Source organism: Pholis gunnellus (genome assembly GCF_910591455.1).
Source record: "Pholis gunnellus genome assembly, chromosome: 11".
Lineage (NCBI taxonomy): Eukaryota > Metazoa > Chordata > Actinopteri > Perciformes > Pholidae > Pholis > Pholis gunnellus.
The window spans coordinates 4,603,577-4,630,335 of NC_136538.1; the positions used below are offsets into that span (position 1 = coordinate 4,603,577).

At 42.6% G+C, this 26,759-nt stretch overlaps 1 protein-coding gene across 3 annotated transcripts in view; it reads right to left on the bottom strand.

The window, feature by feature from the left end:
• The window catches only part of smap1 (small ArfGAP 1), a 90,773-nt gene that overhangs the window by 26,110 nt on the left and 37,904 nt on the right, over positions 1–26,759 (bottom strand). For all 3 annotated transcript variants that reach the window (XM_079169011.1, XM_079169010.1, XM_079169009.1), the window contains exon 6: positions 3,835–3,898. In XM_079169011.1, the coding sequence (XP_079025137.1) occupies positions 3,835–3,898 (64 nt within the window). The remainder of the gene's footprint in view (positions 1–3,834; positions 3,899–26,759) is intronic.

Sequence of the window (26,759 nt, forward strand, 5' to 3'; positions counted from 1 at the left end):
TGACTGAACCTCTTAACTTTAGAGTTCGAGAGTTAATCCTTTCTTTGTCTTGTTGATGGGTAAACAACAAAACTGTGCTGCACAGCCAACATCTGGTAAGGAGTGGTGATACAGCCTTGTTAAACAACCCGGTCTCAGACCATACTCGTCAAATACAAACGATTGGTCGGGGCGGGTGGATCGGTCAAACAAACACAGGACTTTCATCCAGGAGACTGCTGTTCCTTCGAGTAACTCTTTCATTGTTGCACTGAGAAATTAGTCGAATCAATACTTTATGATTGTGAAGCCTAAAAATAAACATAAATGCAGCTTAGTTTTGATACTATGAAGCAATGTTGCCACGATTTGGCCGCTGTTTTGTTTGTATCGTGAACGCGTAGAAGGACGGGCAACATGATACACGTTCCCACTGTCGCCAGTTTCCCACTGATCCCCTGACCAACAGTTGGTGCCAGTAATGCGTCAAGAAGCATAGCAATGCAGGGACAAAGAAGACTGCTGGCGAGGACACATGGACGTAAACAGTGCATGATGAAAATATTTGAAATAATGGGCTTTGCAAATGTAGCCCATTTAGCGTCTTAGCACGTTGAGCTTCATTGTTTTGGCGCAACCAGCTCTGTACATTTTCTCCCATTTTTCCTTTCTTTTGTTTGAATAACTATCACTCTGTTTGATCACGCATTTAGAAAAGGTTCGGAATAAGATAAGTCAATGGAAACAGAAACTGAGCAAGAAAGCATGTCCTGTCTCTGGTTGCAACAATACAATTTGTCTTTCACCCAATTAACAATATCAAGAGAAAGAGTAACCCAAATATTTCAACCAGAGGTAAAGATGCGACCAAAGCAAGGACAGCTGCTGCTAGAATAGAGACAACATGGAGGAAGAATCCTGTTTACTCTCTCCGTCTGGACTCGAGTGTCAATTCGGCGTGTCAGGAACATTACGGCAGGGCAACGCCGAGGTGGAAGTGAAAGGGACATAGAGACAGAAACAAACAGACAGGGGTGCTCCATCAATAGAAGTTTGTATGAATTGATTCAGTGGCTCCTAAAGAGATCTATTTTTGGCGGGATGGAGCATCTCTGAGAGAGCATTCATCATCAGGGGACAGCAAAGCTAAAAAAAATTAAAAAAACCTGAAATAAATACATACATTTTGTTTTAATATTGCTGTGGGGAAAAGACAGCCTTTAAATGATGATAGATAATCAGAGAAATAGAAAAGCTAATATGTTTGGCAAACCAAGGAGATAAAAGCAAGGACGGAGAGAGAATTTGTGTAAAGATGCGTATATCTGGTCTCACAATATTGTTTATGCTTTCATTCCAGCACAACCTGCTAAACTGAATTAGACTGAACAGAGGAGTTGACAAAAAACACAGAGTAAACCAGAGACACGGTTGGATGGATGGAGGAATGGGGGTGGGGGTGTGTGAGTGCTGAAGGCGTACTGCCACGAATTTGACTTATCGATTACGTGTGAAATCTCATCCGCTTGACGTGGCTGCAAGGTGTGTAGCATTGGTTATTCATAGCAGCGCGTCAACTCTCACTCTTCCATGCTGCGGCCGGGAATATTTGATCAACGCCGTATCCATCGGCTATTTCTTCTGTCAGCGCAGCTTACCCCCTCGGTCGAGTCTAATACAATACAGCCCCGTAAACGGAAAACAAGGTGATCGGATATTACACATTCCTGGTGAAAAAAACCGAATCAACCCCAACTGGCTGTGTTTTTTGCCATCTGGCCTAAAAACAAACACGGAGGACAATGTCCAAGACACATGCCGTAAACTCAAAATGTCACAGGTTTGAGTCCAGCTTGTGACCTTATTTGAATGTCATATCCTCGGTGCATTTGGCTATTCTGCTGTTGGGTTCTTGAACTGGACACAAATGCCATTAAAATGCATGCAGGAGATTAACGATCAGTTCTCCCTCTGATCTGACAGTTACACACGTGGACAAAATTGTTGGTACCCTTCCGTTAAAGAAAGAAAAAAACACAATGGTCACTGAAATAACTTGAAACTGACAAAAGTAATAATATATAAAAATGTACTGAAAATTAACTAGTGAAAATCAGACAATGCTTTTGAACTGTGGTTCAACAGAATCATTTAAAAAAACAAACTAATGAAAATGGCCTGGACAAAAATGATGGTACCCTTAACTTCATATTTTGTTGCACAACCTTTTGAGGCAATCACTGCAATCAAGCGATTTCTGTAACTCTCAATGAGACTTCTGCACCTGTCAACAGGTATTTTGGCCCACTCCTCGTGAGAAAACTGCTCCAGCTGTCTCAGGTTTGAAGGGTGCCTTCTCCAGACTGCATGTTTCAGCTCCTTCCACAGACATTCAATAAGATTCAGATCAAGGCTCATAGAAGGCCACTTCACAATAGTGCAATGTTTTGCTCTTAGCTATTCTTGGGTGTTTTTAGCTGTGTTTTGGGTCATTATCCTGTTGGAGGACCCATGACCTGCAACTGAGACCAAGCTTTCTGACTTTCTGACAATACTTACGGTATTGAAGAAGGATAGCGAACAAAAGATTGAGACCATAAACTCATGTTTACTGAGGGAATAAATCAAATGAGAATTAGGGTAATTTATCATAGACTTCTATACAACCAGAGGAGTCGCCCCCTGATGGACATTAGAAAGAATGCAGGTTCAAGACATTTTTGCATTGGCTTCACTCTTCAGACCCGGAGGTTGCCGCCTGAGTTCAGCCAGGACAACAGATTCTTGCTAATTGCCGACTCAGACGTATTTGATGCCCCTCTTACTTCTTTTTAATTTGTTGCTCTAAAATTCCAAAGCCAAATAAATGCATCGAGCATAATCTCTTAAATCCAAATTTTAGCTCCATAGCACACAGGTTTGTTCTTCAGTATTCGATTTTTGGATTGCTGCTTTTGATATGGCATGTGCACACTACACTATTTTAATATGTCATTCTTATTTATTCCAATCAGAATAAGGAATAAACCAGCTAAAGACAGATTCCCCACAATAATCCTGTAAAAATTCAGAACTTTAATGGAATGTAAATAGATCCATTACTTAACCATTACGCTTCAGGCAATAAGTATTATCTACTCGACTGTAGATTGTGGAGAGCAGGGTCGTCCTTCAAGCGGTTCGATCCCCGGCTCCGCTAGTCGCATGTCGATGTGTCATTGAGCAAGACACCCCAAAATTGCTCCCGTAGCTGTGCCTACGTTGTGTGAATAAGTTAGTCTGATGGGCAGGTGGCATTGTAGCTCCTTCCATCAGTGTGTGAATGGGTGAATGATGACATGTTGTGTTAAAAGGCTTTGAGTGGTCGGAAAGACTAGAAAAGCGCAATACAAGTATGTCCATTTACTCAAGGGAGTAAAACAGGGGTAAATTATAATGTTCTTGTATATGTTCCCCTAAAGAACACAATCCTTTCCTTTCCTTTTTTGAAATAGACCTTAAATCATAATAAGAAAGTACGGACCATTGTGTGGATTTAACTGTAGTCTGCTCACAGTTGTGTCAGACATGGCGGCCTGAAGCCACCGATGATGTATTAACTGCCAGGTGGTGTAATAAGTCATCAAAGTGGAACAAAAGGTCTCTGCAATGACTCAAATAAATCCTGACAGCTAAACCTTTCCCTTATAACCTCTCACATTATTCAACTTAAATTATTACAATGTCAATCGAGAAATCTTATTACATCAGCCAGCCAGTAATTGGTTTGATTCAAACATCTGACACATTGGGTGTGAGTGTACAGTTTGATACGTTATTATATTGTACAATGGCAGGAGGTTGGTCACGTCTTACCCAGGCCCAGCAGGTCCACGGCCGGCTCTGCGCCTTCCTTGGGACCGGCTTTACACTCGGACTGCTGTGAAAGACAAAGAGAAAGGTAAAAAGAAATGATTTAGTATGATGCCCAATTTGCCACATTTTCAGTGTGCTCTCAATTTTGCATTATTATAGATTATGTGCAAGGATTTCACCTGTCGATTTGAGTTTCGATAGAGAAAACCAATGCTGACTTCTTAAAAGGTATATTATATAAGTATATTAGATAGTCAATGTCCCCCACTGGCCATATGCCTCACTATGTATGCAGTATAAACCAATTTCCCTTGTAGATTTGATACGGAACGATTTGATTCATCGAACCCAATGACTAGAAGTTTGGGATGATTGTGCTTGATCTAAAGATAAAAAAATAAATCCATTGTCTTGGGGAACCTGTGCTGTAGTGCATTGTTCCCTGTTCCGTTATGCTTATGGGTTGACATAACATTGCTGCTGGTAGTTTCATGCTATTCCACTGACAGTTGGTGGCAGTTATGCACCAAGAAGCGTAACAAAAAGAACCTTGGTGAACAAGTCAGCAATCAATTGCCTATTTACATATACCCAGAAGACATTGGAGTGATATTCCTGTCCATCCTATGAATTTAAGTCCAACATTCACTTTCCTTCTAGCTCGGTTTTGGACTCAACCAACGCCTGAGGTTGCTCAATTATGTTCTGTTCACCTGGGGAGGTAGCAGTGGTGGGCCGTCAGGGCCTGCAAAGCCTTCTCTGCTGGCCTAAACAGAATCACAAAGTTATAGCTATTTTATAATTTAATATTTTTTATAATTTTTTTTTTATAATTTAATATTACATTTTTTCTTATATGTATTATAATTTATACAAATATTTTTCCCATTATCTTATTTTCTCATTGCACAGCTACTGTCTTCCTCAGTTGCTCTGCTTCCAGTGCAGCTTGTTTTAAGAAGAGCTTTTATCCAATAAGATTACACCTCTGTGTCTCTAGGTAAGAAGAGAGGCCCGAAGTGAATGGGGACGATATTGTTGATTGTCATAGTGTTCAACCAATCAGATCTTTAGTTTGACATTCTTTAACGTGCCAGAGCGGCTAGCTGGCCTACAACTACGTCAGCATTACGTTCAGCTCTGTTTGCAGGTGCAGCTCTGCAGTGGGGTGCAGTGTGTGCTGTGATTGGTCAGTGGGCGAGCACGTGACTATTGTGAAATGAAACTTAACTTGCCAGCAGAGCTTAGTTGGAGGAGTAAGAGTTCAAATTGAAAGATATGGAAGAAATTATAAAATGTTTAGGGTTTTGCTTGGTGTAGTTTATTTCATTTTTTTACCTAGCTTTGTTTTTTCAACACTCAACGGCTGAATAAGGAGAAGAAACGGAGTTACTGACGACGCCTTTCTCAAGAAAGACATTTCAGGAAAAGCTGGACATCGTAAGAAATGGTCAGTCAACGCCACAGCTGGCAGCCCTGACTCAGCCAGGAAAAGGATTCGTATGAACGGTATTTCTTGCTGACAGTTTGAAAACTTTTGGAGACTCTAGTGGATCTACAACTCAACGAACACGTTCGCAGGGAAACAGCTCCACAACCACGGCCCGGCGTGTGGTCAGCGCCGGCCGGTGGGCGCCCTGACGTGCGGTCTGGAGGAGGTGGGATCCCTGCTCCGCTGCGAACCTGCCGCAGCAGACCGGCGAAATACAACTGGGGAGGCTCGACTGTCATCACTGGCGTCCATGAATCGAGAAGGACTTCTTACTGGAACTGAAACGATGTACTGGGATTAAACTCTTTAAGTTTCGGTAAGTGACAAACTGCGTTTGTTTTTTTACATAGTAACATTACTACTGTTCATTTGTCTATCGTGTCGTTTTTATGCATTCATGTGGTCGGTGTCACAGCTCATATAAAAGTTTTATTTCTTCCAGTTCTTATTAAATGCATTCTCCTTGATTCTCATAATATGTCTTGGACAACTTCCAGCCACTCTTCTTGTTTTGGAATGTTGATATTAAGCCAATTTCTGGTAACGGCTTTCCTAATTGCTGCAAGTAAAACTTTTGTCAAGTAGAGGTCTTTTCTCATCACAACACTTTCAATGTTCCTAAGATACATCACAGGGCAGGTGTTTGGGATCTCAGATCCCAAAATATTTTGAACATTAAGATTTTCCCAATAAAGCCCTATCTTTGTGGTCAGCCGCCATGGTCCCACACAGCCTCCAACATTGTTGTTGTGCAGCAAGTCTCCTGCTTTTTATTTTGGGTGTAATAAAAAAGCGGGTTCAGTTCTACCAGCAGAATTCCCTCCATACTAGTGAGATTGTGGACGTACATTGTGTCACATTTGAAACGATTCTTCCTCTGTTATTTGAATCTTTAACTCTGCTTCCCATTTTTCTCTTATGTAGAGCATTGTGTCCCTTCCCCCGAGCTTGTTAGAAAGCTAAGATGACCCCAAACCCCTTCTGTTTTATGCATTCACAATCATTCCAATCGCACCATTAAGTTTCGTCTGGTTCCAACCTTTAGCAGATTTTCACTGAAAACCGATGCTTCTGAAAGCAATGTTGATGAGCACTTAGAGAACTAAATTGGTAAAGTTGTGGGCCCTGAAAGCAAAACAATCAACTTGAAGAAGCTACAAAAAATGTGCTTGTGACTATGAGAGACATCTTTCACATTACATGTAGTCAAATAATGAATTCGTCATCTGAAAATATTGTGCAACTTTAACAACACAGAGTACAAATTATTCAAAATAATCCCTTTACAAATGATTCATGAGGAAGCAAATGCATTAATGTCAGTATAGGCCTGAAGCTGAGAAGTAAAGAATACAGAGGTGTGGAAATTAAAGATATATTGTGGCAGTTGTTTGCAATTGTGGATGGTCTCAAAAATAAGGATGTATAAAAGGTTAGACGGTAGTGGTTTTGCTCTATAGCTGAACTATAGCTTCATGCTAATTTCAGTCATTCATCTGCCCCATTTGGAACTAGCGCTATCCATACATAAATAATTCAGTTTTGTCTCATTTTGTGAGTTTTTGCAATGAATGGAATAATAAAATGCATCAGACTCAGTGTCCAAGGTTTCTGTGTGCAACGAATTTTAGTGGATGACGGAGTTTAAAAAACAAAGACGAAAAATACGGACTTGGTCAACAAAGGTCTTAGCCCATGCGGGATCAAGGATACTTTCAGTTTTAGTAAGAACACTGAATGTAACTGTTAACAAGATAAATTAAACAGGGTGCTTTTCATTTAGACACTGGATGAAACTTTCACAAGGCTGCTCGCTCTGCATTTTTCGTGGTATACCACCACATTTAAGTCTGCTTGATTGTTTTACAGCCCAGAGCAGTATTTTTCCAAACCTAACAGAGATCTAACTGGAAGGTTTCAGGAGCTTCTTGCAATGATGCACAGTAGAAAAAATTATTTATTTAAGTAAATTAGTTAGACAGACAAAAAAAAAAATCATTCAATGGCAATATTGACAATTTTAAGTCATATGGAGTAAAATACAAATATTTGCTGGTTACACCTTTCAGCTATTGGTCAGTGTTAAACTGCAATGTCAATATTATTTCTGATAGGCAATCATGTTAATGGACTTTTTAAATTGAAAGTAAATACAGGGAGCAAAACAGGGGAAAAAAAGAGGTAGTGGGGGAGGAAAAGGAGTGAAAAACAAAAAGGAAGACAGATAGAGGGGAAAGAGAAAGAGCGAGAGATTAAAAGTCAAAGAGCAGGAGAATGAGACAGGAGGATGAAGAGGGGAGGGTGAGGTGAGATAGAGATATAGTGAGATTAGAGAGAAAAATGTGGTGAGAAAGAGAGAGGGGGGGGGGGTATTAAAGGTTAACATGTGGGCCATGAGAGATCTACAACGCTGGTAACAAACCCAATTTCCCCCCAACAAAAGATCGATGGACCACATTAAATTCAATGTCGTTCCAATCCCAGGCAATGAAAACAATTACCGTGTCCACGCCTAATCAAGAATGCATTGGCTGTGAATTGATGTGTGTTGGGACTGCAGCAAAGCTCGTACAGAGGCTGCATGTGTGTGTACAGCAGCAAAAAGGTTGGTTGGTGCTGTGCATTGACGGAACTGGTAAGGTTAGGAAAAACGGATTTTATGAGATATTGTGGATTTTAGTAACATCTAACTACATAAAGATTCCTTTCCGACCAAGCTACATTGACCATTGGAGCAAACGGTTGTAGAATTATATTGCGAGAAAAAAATATATCATTATTTCTAGAAACTCTAAAAGAATCAAGAGATTTTTGCAGTAAGGACTAATCCCCTTTACATGCATATGCAAATTGCATCTTAGAACAATACTAAAAGCAGAGCACATGAGGTCGGGTTAGTGGAAGCAGTTGCGGCGTTGACGGAGTACACAGCGGGAAAGTGTCACCTGTATGAATACGACTGGAGCAGCCAATAAATGAAGCGTGAATGATGCAGCTGATGCGATCAGCTAATGCCATCAGCTGATGCTAGGGAGGCACGGTTACATTTTTTCAGTCCCGATCCCAATACATGGGCTTTGGGTATCGGCCAATACCGAGTACTGATCCCATACCAGTGTTTGATTAATAAGCTTGTATTTGTTATCAAATTGTATTTGTTTTAAAATAAAAAGTGCACCAGCAACATTTATCACCTATACCCAATCGAGCAAAGACAGTATCCCATAACATCTGATTAAAGAATATATATATATCACATTATATATGACAAGAATTCTATTTAGTTGGGATGCACTGATCCTTGTTTTTTTTCTGCCAATACCCATTCCAACAACTCAACTCAGGGTGTCTGCTGACAGAGTACCTGTCAAATACCAGTGCCCTTTTTTTCCCATCAAATTGAAAAATCTTTGAAGGCCATGAGGTTGATCTCTTGGAATCATTTTTCATTTAAAATAACGTGACGCCAGGGATTGCTGTGGCACTAAACACAAAGACACCACAATTGCAAAATGAATGTGATTTATAGAGGAATCACTGAATATTACAATAACGGTGTTGATGTAGTGACATCCTGCCGATAGTCGATCAGCACCAGTACAGATATGTCAAATTACATTGGTGCATCCTTAACCCGAAACCTAACCCTGAGATTTAAAAGGAAACAACATTACAATGGTAACTTCGTACATTTAAAAATCTTACAGCACATATTCCAAAACAAAGACAAAAGACAACATTTTCCTCAGAAAGGCCAACACCTCCATGAGGAGGATTGGCAGGTAAGTGTTACAAGAATTGGAATTTTTATCTTTGGCATGCCGGTCCATTTGATTACCAACATTTCAGAATGTGCGCAGCGTCACAAAATTGAGATTTCATAGCCTTTCAATGTTACATCCCACACAGCTGCTGTGAGACACGAGAAGAAAGAAAGAAGGAAATCCAAAATGTCAGACTGCATGAAAAGCTTAAACTCCCCGCCGTATGAGGGGATTTGGATAGACATGATGCCAATATTGTTCTCGAAACTCTCGCAGACACGTTGGGCTTTCTATTAATTATCCGGGATGACACCAACGGACAGCTGACAGACGGCTAGCAACAGACTGCGATTGAGTGTCAGGGGCAGTTGTTTTTGACGACAGATAGAGAAAGTGGAATTGGAAGGGAGGCCAGCAATCGATAACGCCCCCCCCCCCCATCATCCCTCCCCAACAGGTGAGTATACTCCAGCAAGGAGGGTGATGCCGGATTGAATGGAAACCACTGGGCAAACCAAACCCTCCGACGACTGCTGTCGTCGGAGGGTTTGGTTTGCTGTCACATCAGGTCGCTGTCAAAAGCACACACCAGACAAAGCCATCAGCTGACGGCTGTCACACCGGATGTCTGAGTGGGGCTTAAAGTCAGCTGTAAGTTCATCCCTGACGTACTCAATGGAATGAAGTCAGGAAAAAAGAACAGGGTGACAGCGATGTACTGTTGAGTCCCGTCTATTATCTCTTATCATACAAAGTCGACAACAAATACAATGGAATGCTGCATAAATGAGTCCTAACACGCAGAAATGAGTCTGTATTTTGCACTTCTGGTTCCCTTGTCTCGAAGTCAATGGTGGGCCCTCAGGGCCAGCAAGGCCTTCTTTGCTGGCCTAGACACCAACAGAATCACAAATACACTGTAGCTATTTTAAAATGTAATTATTTTTCATAAATACACTACATGTATTCTAAATATGTCAACACGGTCTTTGAAAAGAGAGCTGCCCTACAGGACCTTTGTGAGCCCATTTTGGAGCACCACCATGAGTACGACGATGAATCTGTGCGCTGTGCTGACGAATATGAAGCCCATCTGGAGAACTTTTGAGTGTCCTCTTTCCATGGGATTTTTGAGTATTTGGATGTGCTTTTTGGAGTAGTACAGAACAAAAAACTGGACGTACAATTCTGTCTGAAAAGAGTGGATGAGGTTTGTGACACTATTGACAGAGAAAAAGGACGGTTTGCTGACATTTTTGAGTCCATTGTGGGTAACAGGTGCCCCAAGTGCACAGAAAGGTCAAGCGGCCAAGGAAGACATTCGTGCACAGTACCAGAAGCTCCACATCTTGGACAACATTCTTAATCCAGTTACGAAATCGGTTCAAAGACCATGAGAAATTAATGTTTGTCTCCTTCCTTGACCCCCAGCGGTTTCAGGCATATCGGAAGAAATTCCCTGATTCGGCATTCTCTAGCCTAACGCAGAGTCACGGAACTCTATTTGATCTGACACGGCTTAAAACAGAACTGACTGTAATGTATGCCATGGCTGACTTTGAAGGAAAAAGACCTGCTGACCTACTTGCTTTCCTTCAGCAGAAAGATCTATGGGAGAGCGTGCGCTTTACGCATTGGCATGTTTGGCGGTGTCCATCCCAATATCTACTGATCTTTGATCAGGATATGTCCTGTAACTCCCGGATAAAACACATTCAAAAAGGACTGCCTTTCTTCACCTACGTAACATTTCAAAAATCAGGCACATCCTGTCTCAAAGCGATGCGGAAAAAGGTGTTCATGCATTTGTTACCTCTCGGCTAGATTACTGCAATTCCTTATTATCAGGCTGCTCGGTTAAGTCTCTTAAATCTCTCCAGTTGTTTCAGAATGCTGCAGCTCGTGTACTAACACAAACTAAGAAAAGAGATCATATTACTCCTGTAATAACTTCTCTGCACTGTCTCCCTGTAAAATCAAGAATATCATTTCAGTCAGGAACACTCTCGTTATAGATTTTAACCATTTATTGCAACAAATAGAATACAGTTAAACTTGGCGATAATGGCTCCGCTCTTTGAATGCTCCCCGGATTAGCCAGCGGCTACTGAGCTAAGACCGGGAGCACGAGCAATAACCCCCCTGGGTTTACAGGACAGGGGTACATTTTTTAAATACATTTCAAACATTTGCCAGAAGATGAACTAACAAAGAGGTGGCGGCTGGGGTGGAGGAGGCGAAGCTTCGCCAGCAGTGAGGTCTGTAGCAGCGTAGATGTAGAATGAATCAGTGAGAAGGAAGCCATATTTAAATAAACCTCCGTGAAGTGAGAGTGGGCTGTGATTGGTGCGTGGCCGATGATTCAATCGGCTGGCTGTCAGCTGGTTACAGCTGGGGCGTATAACTTCCGTGTCCTGCATGAATTTACGCTAGCTTCATTTAAAATCCTTCTCACCTACAAAGCCCTAATTGGTCAGGCACCATCATATCTAAAGGATCTTATAGAACCACATCAACCCACTAGAGAGCTGCACTCCCTGAATTCAGGGTTACTTGTGGTTCCTAGAGTCTTAAAAAGTAGGATGGGAGCCAGAGCCTTCAGTTATCAGGCTCCTCTTCTGTGGAACCAGCTTCCTGTTTCAGTCCGGGGGGCAGACACACTCACCACATCTAAGAGAAGGCTTAAGACTTTCCTCTTTGATAACGCTTAGTTAGGGCTGGCTCAGGTTTGCCGTGGACCAGCCCCTAGACAAGCTGCTATAGGCCTAGACTGCTGGACTCCTTAGGACACACTGAGCTCCTCTCTCCTCTTCTCTCTCTCCTTCTGTATGAATTCATGTCTCATTAATGTTCATTACTGACTTTGCTTCTTCACTGGAGTCTTTGTGCTTTCTCGCCTCGCAGGTTTTTCCTGTTCCGATGTGAGGGTCCTGGGACAGAGGATGTTGTGTGTGTACAGATTGTAAAGCTCTCTGAGGAAAATGTGTGATTTGTCATTTACAAAATAAATTGCATTTTTTTTTTTTGATTTTACAGTTACTGTTAGCAACAGTGAGGTATCATTAAATCCCATTTTATTTATTTTTCTCATGCAGTCAAGGTACTGAGGATAGTTCATTACTCACCATCTCTAGATGAAGTCATTTTGAGGTATGCTTTTGAATTTATGTCACGACCAGCATGGAAACAAACGCCAAGGGACTCGTGAGGCAAAGAATGAATCAACATTGGGAGCTAGCTGCCAGAAATGGTAATACTGTATATAAATATTCATTAGGTAGATGAAACTGGACTTAAACTCCCTCAGGTACCTGTGGCATCCTAATTACATCAAAGCATGAGATAATGCTATTATAAAAAGTGCTTGATGAGACGATAAGCCACACTTTGAAAGCAGGCAGCAGCTTGTGGTTCTGGCATGTCTGCTTCTGCATGTGGCTTATATTAAGTGGACCCTACAGTGTGCTATCTCAAAAAAATAAAAAAAAAAACAGCATCCCAAACACAGGCATGGCATTTAGTTGTTGTAAATATCCACCACATTCAGCACATGCACAACAAAAAGGTCAAGCAATGCGGAGGGAATAGAAAAGGAAGTTGCTGTCGAGGTAGCGGGATGACATTAAAATAATGAGCAACAAATGTGGTTTTCATTGTGAAATTTAAAAGGACAGGTTCCTCAGACGGGAGTTACCCCGAGCTCAGTCTGAAACGGAGGACAATAAGATAAGGAAGCAATATAGAATAGCAATAACAGTTAGATAAACACATTTTAGATTCAATTACAACAGAAAAAGTAAATTACAACAAAAGACTAAAAACAAGACTAATATATGAATATATGAATATGGCATGAAACAGAAACTTCAATACTTTATATTCCTTGCTTTTATTGACTTCCAATTGCTTGAAGAAGAAAAAATAAAAATGTATTCATCACTCAATGGATGGGCAATCTAAACTACTCTATCTACTAATCTACTGAGCCCGTTCGTACAAGGACGCACTCTCAGGTCAGCAGAGCTCTTCTTGTAATTCCTTTTACTTGATTTGCTGTTGAGGGTGAGCGTGCATTGAATCACAGCACCCCTCCTCTGGACCTCAAATTTAGCCCTGATGGCCAACATTGTGATTATAGATTGAAGTGTTTGCTGAGGAGAGTAGCATAGCTAGCTAGCGATGGTGGCTTCAGCGGCCAAACGGCCATTCGAATCCTCAGCAGACATATCTCAGCATACGCTTGTCAAAAGTCCTGTGACTCCATGTGAGCTTGATCTTTGGTAAATATTAATAACATAATGAGACATGAAGGTATCTGATCACACATGAAGACACAATACCTTTGATCACGCAGTGTAAAAACTTTTCATATCCTAAAATAAGTAATGGTTTTGAATATTCAAGGTTTCTGCCAGTCAGCAGCGAATTCTATTACTCTCACACACTCTTTGTTTAAGCACAATTATGTGAGGAAAAGTGAGTCATGATTGATGCTGCATGTGCACTACTTTACTGTACTGTCCTTTGAATTGTTACTGTACTGATTGTTGATTTTAGAAAAGAGGAGGCGAAGATGCACACCCCTGTCAACGGAGCTGAGGTGGAGCAAGAGAACAGTTTTAAGTTCCTGGGAATCAGCATCACAACCAACCTGACACGGTCATCACACGTCTCCATCCTGGTAAAGAAAGCAACGGTTGTATTTCTCAAGGAAACTTAAGAAGGCGAAATTCCCGTGCCAAGTTCTTGTCAACCTTTACAGAGGAGCAATAGAAGGCATCCTGGAAACATTACAAACTGGGTTGGGATGTGCACGGCTCAGGACAAGAGGGCTCTACGGGTGATTAAGACCGCCCAGCACATCATTGGTGACATGAGGTGCCTGCGCAGAGCTCAAAGGATATTAAAAAGACAAAACCCACCCCAGCCACAACCTGTTCACCCTGCCGCTGTCTGGAAAGAAGTACAGAAGTATCAGCTGCTGTACCACCAGACTTCAGAACAGCTTCTTTTATTTTTTGTTGTGTCGAAAAATGACACCGCAATCTGCATTTCATTGTGCAACCCTGTTATACAATGATAATAAAATAGCTTTGTAACCTTGTACTTTGAATTATCCAAAAAAAGAAGCCTACACAGTGGGCCCCCCCCCCCCCCCCAATACAATAACAAGTATCGGTCTTAATCTGTGTCAAACTGTAAAATGTCGTTTTGTGTGATGGAAGCCTAGCGAACCGTAGGGCTCCAATATGAATAGAAACACAAATATGCAGGTTGAGACATCAGCGATTCATTCCACCCATCTGCGCCCCTCACCAGGCCGGTGTACACCAGCTAACAACAACTTCAGTCCAACAATATTTGTATCGCCTTTCAAACCAACATCAATCACTGGAACTCTGGGGAGCACTGCATCACCGACTACCACCACACGAATGATGAAACCTGGAACCAGCGAAACTTACACACACACACCCACACACACACACACACACACAACAAACACATCTTCAACAACACACCTGCCGCCCCTTATAGAGAGGCTTGGTGACACACAGACTGTACTCGGCCTCACAGCATCCCAACGTCCTCCCTCGCACGCACGTACGGGAGGCTGAGAGATGAAACAAACGTCTTATCCTCTGAGGGGAGGCAGAGCGAGGTTATGGAACAAACAAAGAGCGAGGAACAGTAATAGAGGGAGAGGAAAAAACAAATAAGAGTGGAAGGAGACGAGCGGGAGATGAGGGCTGCAAATTGGTTAGCGGCGAAAGCGAGAGTAGGCGTGAGGGAGAGACACAAGAGGATAGGAAATAGAGGACGAATAAGGGAGAATAACCGAGACGATGATTGAGGGAGACATAAGACAGACAAGAAGAAGCAAGCGTGGAACAGCTGCAAAGGTAGGGCAGAGGCTGCAGTAGTGCTGCTAGCACCTCTGGAGCAGCAGCAGAAGTAGTCACACTGAAAATCAGTTGGATTGGTATCAGTCGGATGCTACACATCCACAATAAAGACTTTTCTGTTCTAGCGTTAAAGGTGGTCAATTCAAAATTATGAGCCTATATAGACTGAGGGATCGCCTCCACACGGCTCTCAACATGGTGAAGAGCCGGCGGCTAGCAGCTGACGGTGCTAACTGTGCAAACAACTGCAGCAGTGCTAACAGAGCTAATGTGTGTTGACCGATACATTCTCACTCCCAACTCTTCAAATGCAGACGCCTGGTCAGTGCCCCTAAAGTACGGATTATGACGTTCTAGGTACTCCTCTAGCGCCAGATTGCACGTGTCAGGGACGGCGTGTTGCATAGTGTCTTTTCAAAATAAACTTCCGTCTTCACAGGAAGTTAGGTTTAGGCAAAGAGCGAGGCGGACATGAGCAGCGGTCTCCTGGACAGGAAAGTCCTGTTTGTGTACCGTCACAATTCCCGCCCGTCCTGTGTGGACTATCTCGCTCTTGATACTAGTAGACATTATTCCACTATAGTTGGTCTGCTGTTAATGCTCTGGATATCAAATGTACACACCGAAACCTAACTTGATACAGTGCTTTTAAAAATAGATTTATGCACATTAGGACATTTGTGTCAGATGATAATTTTACAACTTATACATTGGAAAGATCCAAGTATGCGGAAACATCCTTTATCAACAACAATGCATGCACAAAGTGATGTTCGATTTTATTTAGTGTTTAACAATAAAGACCATGCAGCAGCTCAGAAAACATAGACTGATATTACTTTTCTTTTAACATTCAACACATTTAACTTCTATTTAGCAGGTCGCTTTAGGCTCACGAGCAAAAGGAACGGCAAAGATGAGCAGCGCAACAAGTGCGTATGTGAGACGAAGAGCTGCAGAAGCACGAAAGTACGACAAAGATCAGGTTTCCCTTCAGTGGACTGAGAGTACACGACCCGATCATCTTTTTTTCACAGCATCTTGTTGGCCCGTGTCTGTTCAAAAACTCGTGTATCACACAATCACAAAAAAACTGCGGTGAGGTGCCACCGTGCCACTATACAGATTCTAAATTTTGAGTGGGAAAAAGCTGCAGTACTGGACCGGTAGTCAGCAGCAGCAAATAGCCTGTATTTAAGATATACACTTCCCTACTTTATGATCTACTCCATTTTAATGTGTGCAAACTCAAGACCATGTGCAACAACAAAAAAAGACAATTCACTTTTCATTTCACAATATATTCATATTCTGAATTAATATACATTGCAGCAAGTTTGACTCTTTCTCACGCAGGGTTAACCTGCCGTCAAATCCACTCGCAAGTATCAAAAGCCTACCAGGGAAGGGAGGGAATATGGATGGCTGGATGGATGGATGGATACTTTATTCATCCCCAAGGGGAAATTTGTGAAATATGTCCTTTTAAGCTGAAAAAAGGACTTTTAATGTGTACAGGAAGTATTGCACTGACTAGCTTAAAACTGAAAAAAACAGCAAAGAAGAAGTGATGAGAATTTGTAAGTGAATGAGATCAGCGTGAGAAAATAATCTCAACTCGCTCGTACTTTTCATTCCCCTTTGTAGCTACTTCCTGCACAGGTGTTTCACAATAAAAGCTTCGTGGAAGCGCCAAGTCAAAGTCACGTTCATCCAAAAAAAAAACTGAACAGTATTTCTGTTCAAAAGAGAAACCAATAGCGACAAGCGGTGAGTATGACCGGAGCACGTAGAGCCGAGTTTGCCACGTGTGCCGCTGTTTGAGGGCTGACTTCTGTTTGACATTGGTAGGTGTGGCAGCTGCAGTGGCGACAGCCGAAGCAGAGTGACTCGTAACTGCAACAGCAGCGAGCAGCAGCACTGTAGTTCATGTAGCAGTCGAGGTAGCGCAGCAAAGGAAGTGGATTGTCTCCTCGTGGCTGACAGCTGCCTTATTAACGCCATAAAAGAGAATCATAAAACTGCCAGCGGCTGGGTGAGCCGACGCTGCAGAAGACAGACGGGGGAGGAAGAGGGAGAGAAGAGAAGCGGGGAGGACGAGGGGGTCAATCTGCAGGGGGGGAGAGGAGATGGGGAGAGGCCGAGGAAGAGCAGTGGTTTGGGGCGGGGGGGGGCAATTAGGAAGAGAGTGAACGGAATGATGAGGAGCAAAGGGAGCGAGATGATGAGGAGGACAGGTAAGGAAAACAGAAAAGAAAAACATAAGGAGACAAGGAGAGGATGGCAAAGGGAGAGACAGATGGGAAAAAATGAACGGTGCAGCGTGTTGATAATGCATTATCAATACAGACTGAGATATCATTTAGTCTGCAGCACCACAGCTACAGCAGGACACACACACACACACACACACACACACACACACACACACAACAAAGTCCCTGTGTGTGTGTGTGTGTGCGCGTGTATGTGGCACCGCAGTATGTCAGAGGCTGTTAAGTGTGCCGGGCTGCTACAGTTCTGCACCACTCAACACAATCTGTCACTCAGCTGGTGGCACCCACACACACACACATAAAAGGTTTTGTCACAGAGAGGAGATCTTAAGCTGCCACACGCAAGCATCTCTTCCACCCCGGTTACATTCATCAGTAAGCACACACACACACACATACATGGAAACTTTAAGACATAAACACAAAGAGGTAAAAAAGACACACACTCGTACAGTGTGTGCCCGTTTGTGCAAACAACCACAACACACACACACACACACACACACACTTGAGTGTTTGAGGAAGGTCACGGTGTGGTCTGACGGCTGATGCGTGACGGTGCTGTTCAGGGAAAGAATACCTAATCAAATCAAAACAGCAGCAACTAACACACACACACACACACACACACACACACACCAATTTAAACTGGGTATTTTCAGGTGTTTTCAGAAGGGAATCTTATTTGTCGCTAACCAGAGCATCGAGATCCTCGTTAGGCTGTGCTTTTTGAGTAAGTGGCAGCTTCAGGTTGGAATTTGTTGGGTGGATTTAAGGAACACGCAGACACACAGATGCGCCGACTCAGGGAAACACACACCCGATGCCCAACTCGTCTTTGCGAACTCGCTCGACAGGATGGATGTGATGCATGTGCATACGCACACGGATTTAGAGAACACACACGGTGGGATTTGGGAAAAGGCATGCGCAACACAGAGAATCTTCCTCCAGATTGTAGTGTTTATACCACAGACGTAGTTGTCGTGACGTCACCTGTTGGTTTGTAGACTGCTGTTTTGCAGCCTCCAGGTTGGCGCGTTGGCCGTAGCCATCTTGTTTTTCTGCAGTGAATGGAAGTGACCACTTAAGCACTTTTGACGGATACAAAAGTCACCGCTGGTTCATAGAAAACAGCCGACATGAACAGAAAATCAAGGGACATTTTGTCCAGTTATCAGGCCGCCAGAATAGAAAACGACTTTTACAGTAAATTAGCTCCACGAGGCACCGAGAACATAGAATAACAGCAGCAATGTTATCGCTGTGAAAAATAAATAGGTTACGGACCATCTCCCTCACACACACGTCAGCAGGGACCCGACACACATCTATGACCGACAATAAATCCTGTTGTATGATGTGCTTTACAAAGCCCTGAGCTCTGTGAATGCCAAACTGCTCTGTTTGGAGAGGTAAGCTGGGATATAACTATCTCAGTGGTATATATAGGCTCTACAGCATCACAGCGGGGAGGTTGGATGTGTGTGTTTACGATTGCTTGTGTGCGTGTGTGTGTGTGTTTTCTTGGGATACAGGCTAGATTCTCTTCCTCCAGCGGTGCAAATCCACCTTATTGATTAGCTTCCATGTGGCTACGCTATCGATCCTCTGCCAGACCTACAGACAGCACTGCTTGCTATGTGTGCGGTGTGTGTGTGTGTGTGTGTGTGTGTGTGTGTGTGTGTCCCGTTATTAGTCATAGAGCGCTGCTCCTTTGGCTGCCCTTCACACCGTCCGCTCAAACTAACTCCAATCGACCACAGATATGCTTTAGCTGCTGTGTGTGTGTGTGTGTGTGTGTGTCACATCCAATCTCACGGAACCTTTGAGAGCCCAACTTAGTCCAGATGTGCAGAGCACCTAGCGATACGATGCTTCCAAAATCCCTGCACGGAATAAACAAAGATACACACAAATGCATCTTCACATACGAACACACACACACACACACACACACACACACACACACACACTCCTTCATTTCTATCTCCAACAAAAGGCGAGTGCCAGTGTTGCATGAAGGAAAGCAGCCTCTTGTTCTCTTTGATAATTTATTCATGGGGCTGAAAAGAAAAAGACAACACACGCCAGCACTCCAACGGGACGACACAATGATTTAGTCTTCTGGAGAGGGAGAGAGCGAGGAAAAGAGGGACGGACGAAAGCAGGACAGATGGAGATGAATGGAGGTGAGGAGAGAGTGGAAGCAACTAGAGAGAGATAATGGAGTCACTCGTTCTCCCCCCTAAAATAGCACGGTGTGTGTTTTTGTGGCGGTGAGTGTGGCGTACACTCTGTCCTCTCTCTCCACTTTCTGTCACACACCTGTTCCCTCTCTTTCACACACGTTGTTTTTACCATCAAGACATAAATTACATGAGTACATTTAAATGTACTCATCTCAAAAAGGGAAGATTGGCCACCTTTTTATGTGGATGTCCAACCAGTGTTGTTGGTAAATGTAGTCGACTGAAGCAAAAATTCCTCAGTGCGCTCAGAGAGCTGAGTATGCAGCGGGTAGCCGGGGGGGCCCGCTCAAGATGACGCTCAAAATCAACACTTCCCAAATCTCATGTCAATTCCCATAAGCTGTAGATAAGAAGTGGGGCTAGTTGTCGTGACGTCACCCGTTTTGAAGCCTTGGGTTCTGCATTACGGCCATCGTCATCTTGGCTTTTTGCAACCAGTGGAAGTCGATATGGAAGTCCATATTTGGAATGCGGAGGAGTTACGTAGAGACGTCGTATACGACTCTGGTAGCGGTAGCTAAGTGTCGATCACAAGGTCGCCCCGCCCTAAAGCATACCCTGCTTCATGGTCTATTTGACTCTAAATGTGACCATAATACCATACCATAACTAAATAGACATCATGCTGTCTTTAAGAAGACAAATGTTTACTGAATAAATAATAATCTCATAGACTTCTATACAGTCAGACTTCATTTTGCAACAGTATGAGTCGCCCAGTAGAGAGAAGGCAAGTTCAGGACACTTCCGCACTGGCTTCTCTTTTCAGAACCTTAGGGTTGCCGCCTGTGTAACTCGAACAAAATAAACAGAGCCTCCTTGTTCTCTTCACCTGTATTGCAAACTAGCTACATTTCCAACTGGGAAAATGGCATCCCAAAATATGGGTGCAGAGGATACATTTTGTAGTCTTGGAGCTCTTTTGCCGACTCGGATGTTCAGCCATATTCATTCAGAGTATACGGCAGTGGAGAGGGGCCGAGGCTGTGGAGAGGATATGGCCGGGCACAACGCATCCTGGTATATGTAGGTGCCGGCTCAGGGACCACGAGAACTCCGCTTCCTCGGTCAATACAGCACACACTGAGGAATGTTATGGTTCCATTTACCATCCCTTTAAGACCTGGCAAGAGGCCGTCGTTATCTGACACCAACAGTGGCAAATCTGAAAATACCAGTCAACTAATGTAAAAAAACATGACGAAACACGTCTACAAGCCTGACCTTTGCCCCCACCTAATCCTCATAACATTCAAACACACAAAAACAAAATGTCCAAATGGCTTTCTTTCAGAAGATTTCCAGAAGCTTTCTATTTGTGAGAGGACACAAGTAGATAACACACACACACACACACACACACACACACACACACACACACACACACACGCCAGCTTCCAATCAGAGCTGTAGTGTAATTAGTGCCTACAGGCTCTGGGTAGGAAGTGCGGAGAAGGAGAAAAAGTTGAGCTTTGACAACCCCAATCAAGCTGAATAAAATTGGTTCATTTTAAGACAGAGAAAAAAAAGACTATTGTAGTGTTTCTGTCAGGCTGAATGTCTGTGCATGACTGACATTCATAATACACCTGTGTGCAGTTTTCTTTCCCATATTACCTGTAAATGTGCCTGTTCTGTCAATTTAATCTCAAATCACTTTGAGATGGCTGAGCAGAAAAGTCTATGCTTAGTTAATTTTACATTTAAATGCCCTACATATTCCAGAGTTCCTCCTGTCAATCAAAATATACATCAGCCTGCCTGTCCTTCGGCTGAAAACACAGAAAATAATTGATTTAGTCTGTGAGGAGAGAATTTGAGTGAAATACCGTACACGAGGCTTTCCTGAAAACAGCAGGGCATGAAAAAGGCCACACAAAAAGATTGCTAAGCTACTACTAAACTAAAGTGCTGGCCTTAAAAGAATACTCTTACATCACCCCTCTCCAATTAACAGAAAATTATGAATGCACATTCAGAGCCCATATGCTGTGCTGGAACTCATCCAAACATCTTCTGCAACGCCAGATATGCTGACTACATTAGACATGCTGGAGGCTGGGATGTTCAGGCACGACCATGCCATCCATTAAGAAAATGCTATGAGATACGAAATATAAGGATAAGCACCTAAAGAACTCAGCACTTGGATGAGCTACGAAGCAAAGCTCCAAATGTATCATCAGTCTTGATTCAAACCAATATTTTGTTTGTTTTATCAACTAATGCTTTGTAGTCATTCTGTCTCTTTGTAGTTATTTTGTGTATTTTTGTAGTCATTCTGTCTCTTTGTAGTTGTTTTATATATCTTCAGTCATGTTCTGTCTCTTTGCAGTTTTGTGTATATTTGTAGTCATTTTGTGTCTCTTAATAGCCATTACCCATCTCTCTGGGGTTTTGTCCCTCGTGGTTATTTGGTGTCTCTTTGTAGTTGTTTTGAGTATCTTTGTAGTGGTTCTGTGTCTCTTTGTAGTTAAGTGTATCTTTGTAGTAGATTTGTGTCTCTCTGTAGTCGTTTTCTGCCCCCAACCCTTTGGGCCCCCTGGTAAGCGCCATATCCTGACATGCCACCTGTGTGTGCGCTTAGGGTTAACACACACCCAAGCGTGTGGCTAGTGACTAATATGAGTAGTAAAAAAGTAAATGGAGACAGCACGAGGAAAGTTTGCTTTTGACCACTACAATAAAATCAACCTAAACTGCAAATCACGACTGGACATTGGACTTACAGTCCGACTGGAATGGTGCATCAGTGGCCTTTTGATGATTTCTCTTTGGCAAATAGCCATTACAGTGACCTTTAGGAAGTACAATCAAATATGAATATTCAAGCAGCTCATGGACTGCACCGGACGTGTCTCTTTCTATCTCGCTAGAACTATAACTCCCAGTTATCTTTCAGTCGTTGTCACTGTTAGGAGTAATGCACAAGTATTTTTTAGGGGACTGATGCTGAGAGAAGGTTTCAATCACTATCACACTAGACTGACGTGCTGTAAAGGGACAACATTGCTTAACATCTGTCTGAAGACCTGTATTGTACACTAGTGTGGAGATCTGGCCATGTGCTTCGCCATGTGCTTTGAAGCAAAGGAATCTGGGCCTGCCTATTCTGCAGGCAGGGTTCAGCCTGATTTGAGTTTGATAAGCATCTAACCCCCACCAGAAACAGTTTCACACCTAACTGCGAAACTCTGAGGTAGTTTGATGGAGGACAGCTCATTGGACGAGACAAGGGATGCCGAGGCGGGACTTCTGGTTTTTCAACCGGATACCCCCAGACTACAAAACCACTGAGCGCGCCTGAATGCGTCGCTTATCCCCCTTCCATGAAAAAACACACAACCAAAACAGTAAATAAAATGAACTCTCAGGTTCTGTTATGCGCAATGTTTGCTCAGGTTTTAGAATTGTAGGAAAAACCCTGCTGATATTAACGTAAAAATTATTGAGGACATGTCCAAATATTTACCGATAAGTCAATCATGTAAAAATCAACAAAGTCGGGTCAATATATCTTACCATAAATCAATAGCATAAAGGTTACTGAGGTCATGTCCATATACAGTACGATAAGTCGACAGTGTAAAATCAAGTCCATATATCATACAAAAATTTGATAACTTAAAAATGATAGTGGTCACGCCAAAATATTGTAAGATAAGTCGATAGCCTAAAAATGATTAAAGGCAAGTCCAAATGTTGTACAATAAGCTTAAATTGTGGGAAATATAATGTTTTCGGTGGACTACGCTCAACCTGGCAACATGCTGACACTCCCACCCCGGAACCACAACATTGTACTGTGGTCAGGCGCGTATGTTTTGGGAGGCACACTATGCTAATGTTAAATATCATCAAATTCGTGTCCGTATATCGTACCATAAATCAATAGTATAAAAATGATTGCGGTAGTATTGACCAATCACGTTTGAGCAGGCTTTGGTTGAATGCTGGTAAACAGTTTCTGTGGAGAGCAAAAGAGGCAGAACTAATTGGCCAAAATGCAATCTTGGAACCCATCAGCTTTTTATTAGCCCAGCTAATTGACCACATGTGAAACAAATGCGGTTGTAGTAGTCGTCCCCATTGTCGCGTCTCAAGTTGCTAACTGGACTGTAAACAATGATCGACACATGGAAGAGGACGTCTCTCAAACCTGAAGCCCAAACATTTGGGCCATTGCCCCCAGAGAGAGTCTTCATCAGACCAATAACAGATGGGTTTCCGAGATTGGACCGACATCAATATTACAATCACAGAACTTCTGCAATTTATTCCCTTGTCCTCGAATAACACACAATAGTACACACCCACATTTTACAACTCAATTATCCAAACATGAGTTGCACCAAAACGAAATTGTAATCAAAGCAGAAATGGATGTGTAATCAAAACTCAAATAAAGTCCTTACAACACTGCTGCAGAAACTGTGGGGACATAACGAACGCTTCTATCATTTTCTGAATTCCGTCTTTTGAGACAGAGAGAACAGAATTTATTTAGCAATTATTTCTATATTATTACCATGAATAATACCTCTGCATTTCCATAGACTTCGAGTTGCACATTAATTATAGATGCAATATAATAAATTAGTCATTTGTTATATTGCATCTATACTTCATTAGGTAGAATACAAACAAGAAGAGGGGGGGGGGGACAAAACCATACTCCAGTAGTAGGTCAACCCTCTCAGTTGTTTAGTAGTTTAAGAAGTGGGTTGAGTGACCGGTGAAGGATTTCCAGATGCTCCACAGAATGTCGAGGCTCTTTTTGTGCCCTGAACTGTGACAATAATGTGAATAATGTGATATTTGCTTGTTTTGAAGTTGTTTTTTTTTACATGTATTGTTGTTACAACAGATATTGCCCATTTCATTAGCCTTGTTTTCAATTGTTGCATCAATTGTGATTGGCCTTTTTTTAATCGATCAATTGTGTATACTGTATATTGTTTTCTTCTACCTTGAGTGGCTCCTGAGCTGCACTAATGTCCTCTTGGAAGTAGTGTTAGTTTGTGTGTTAGTGTCAGCGCTGTGGTGGCCATATGTCTTTCAAATGTCTTTTGTGACGTCTCAGGTGACCATCTTAGCCTCACCTGTGGGGATCTACAAAGCCATCATGTTAACGGTTATTTTCATTATTGATTAAAACTCACACTCGGCAATGTATGAGGTTAATCGTCTTGAAGTCGTCATGTAAGACATTTCATAAAATCTGGCAAAAAAACTAATTAGCAGAGACCGAGGGGCGGCAATGTGTACGGTCGTTCAGGTAGCTGTTAGCTTATAGCTAAACAGTCCAAAACTCCAAAAGTGAGCAAACCGTTCTCACCCACTATGTCTCAGGGCGCAGAGCAGCAGTCAGGAATAAGTGATAACACAAGCTCTTGTACCACTTGTGGCCCCCACCGGCCAGGGGCCGGTTAAGAGTAGGGAGCAGTGGTGGCTGGCCAATAGAGGGCCATGGGGCCTGGCCCCACCTTGAGCCACAGAAAAAAAAAATTGCAGCTGCAATCCAACAATATTAGAATCAGTAACTGCTGCATTTACAGTATTCTACACTGAATTTTAAAAAGAGCAGCTTGCGCAAACCTCTCCGAGGAAGAAAGGAAATGAAATGATGTGAACGGAAATGAAACACCGAGGCTGATTAAAGCTCGGACTGCTGCATCCAGTATCTCATCTACAGATATGCACGGTGCATTATCTGTGTGCAAAGATGAAAGGCGTGCTATAGGGGTTATGTCATGATGGTGGAGTACAGTGTGTCGTTGTCTGAGAGGGGGGGGCACACAGCAGACTGAAGGGTGAGAACAGTAGGGTGAGGCAAGTAGAAAGTAAGTGAGGGACAAATCAAAAGAGTGAAAGGAAAGAGAGGGGGGGGAGAGAGAGAGAGAGAGAGAGAGAGAGAGAAATGTGGCTGTCAGCATGTTTCCTGCTATGCTGGAGATTAAACAGCTTTTATCACGTCAGCATACACTTGGACTAACAGCTCTCTCTCACTCACACACTCACACACACACACGCACACACACAAACACCAGAAATATCCTCAAACATCTCCTCCACACGGGTTCATCGACAGCAGGAGGTCAGCCGATGAGGGAGAAAAAGAAGATGGATGCCACACACACACACACACACATTCCTGCAAACATGTATCACAAACGCATGCAAACATCAATGTGTAGCATGTCAGCAGTTCAAGTGAACGGCTGCAGAGTCTTTCCTCTCTCTTTCACACGTATTTATCGACAGAGAAGTGCCATGTTAGCAGCAATGGAAAACTCTGTGTGTGTTTCATGCTCCGTCATTGGATGGGGACTACAATCCCCAGATAATACATCGATCTGTTTAAACCACCTGTTTAACACTGGCTTGGGTGGTGCTGTGCTGGCTGACAATTTGTGTGTTGTTGTTGGCTACTAAATAATAATAATCATTAATACAATTTCAAAAATACTCTGAATATATTATAAAAGAGCCAAGGTCCTGACTGGTCCAGACTGAAATATTATGCTATATATTAGACAGATTGCCATAACATTTTGTAAAGACATTAACGGTCCCCCAAGGGACGCATGCTAATGACTTTGGTGAATCCTTTCTCTTCTAGAGCCACCATGAGGCTGACCATTTAGGATTGGACTCAAATTCTCTAACAACTATTTGGGGGACTGCCGTGAAATTTGATTCAGACATTCATTTTCCTAAGACAATGAATTGTAATAGCTTTGTTAATCTTTTGACGTCATTTTGTGGCACCATCATTGGTTCAAATTTTCAGCTGGTTAAATATTGTCCTCATTATGACGCCACAGCTACGGTTATTATTTGTTTCTAGGGGTGTAACAATACACGTATTCGTATTAAACCGTTCAGCACAAGGCTTACGAAACGAACAATACGTTTGAATAATACTATTGCTTTGGAAAATGCAGAAGCTTAAATTGTGGGAAATTTTGTTTTCAGTGGACTACGCTCAACCTGGCAACATGCTGACACGCCCACCCCGGAACCACAACATTGTACTATGGTGAGGCGCGTATGTTCTGGGAGGCACAGCTTAGCAGGAAAACAACAGCAGCACACACGCTACAAACTCTCCCCGCAGCATTTAGCTGTTCCCTACTGATTCAAACAGGGCTAAAGCAATCGCCACACAATCCCCATTTCGCCAGACCTTTGTTCTTTATAAAAGCAAACAACAGCCCAAACAGAGAATCAAA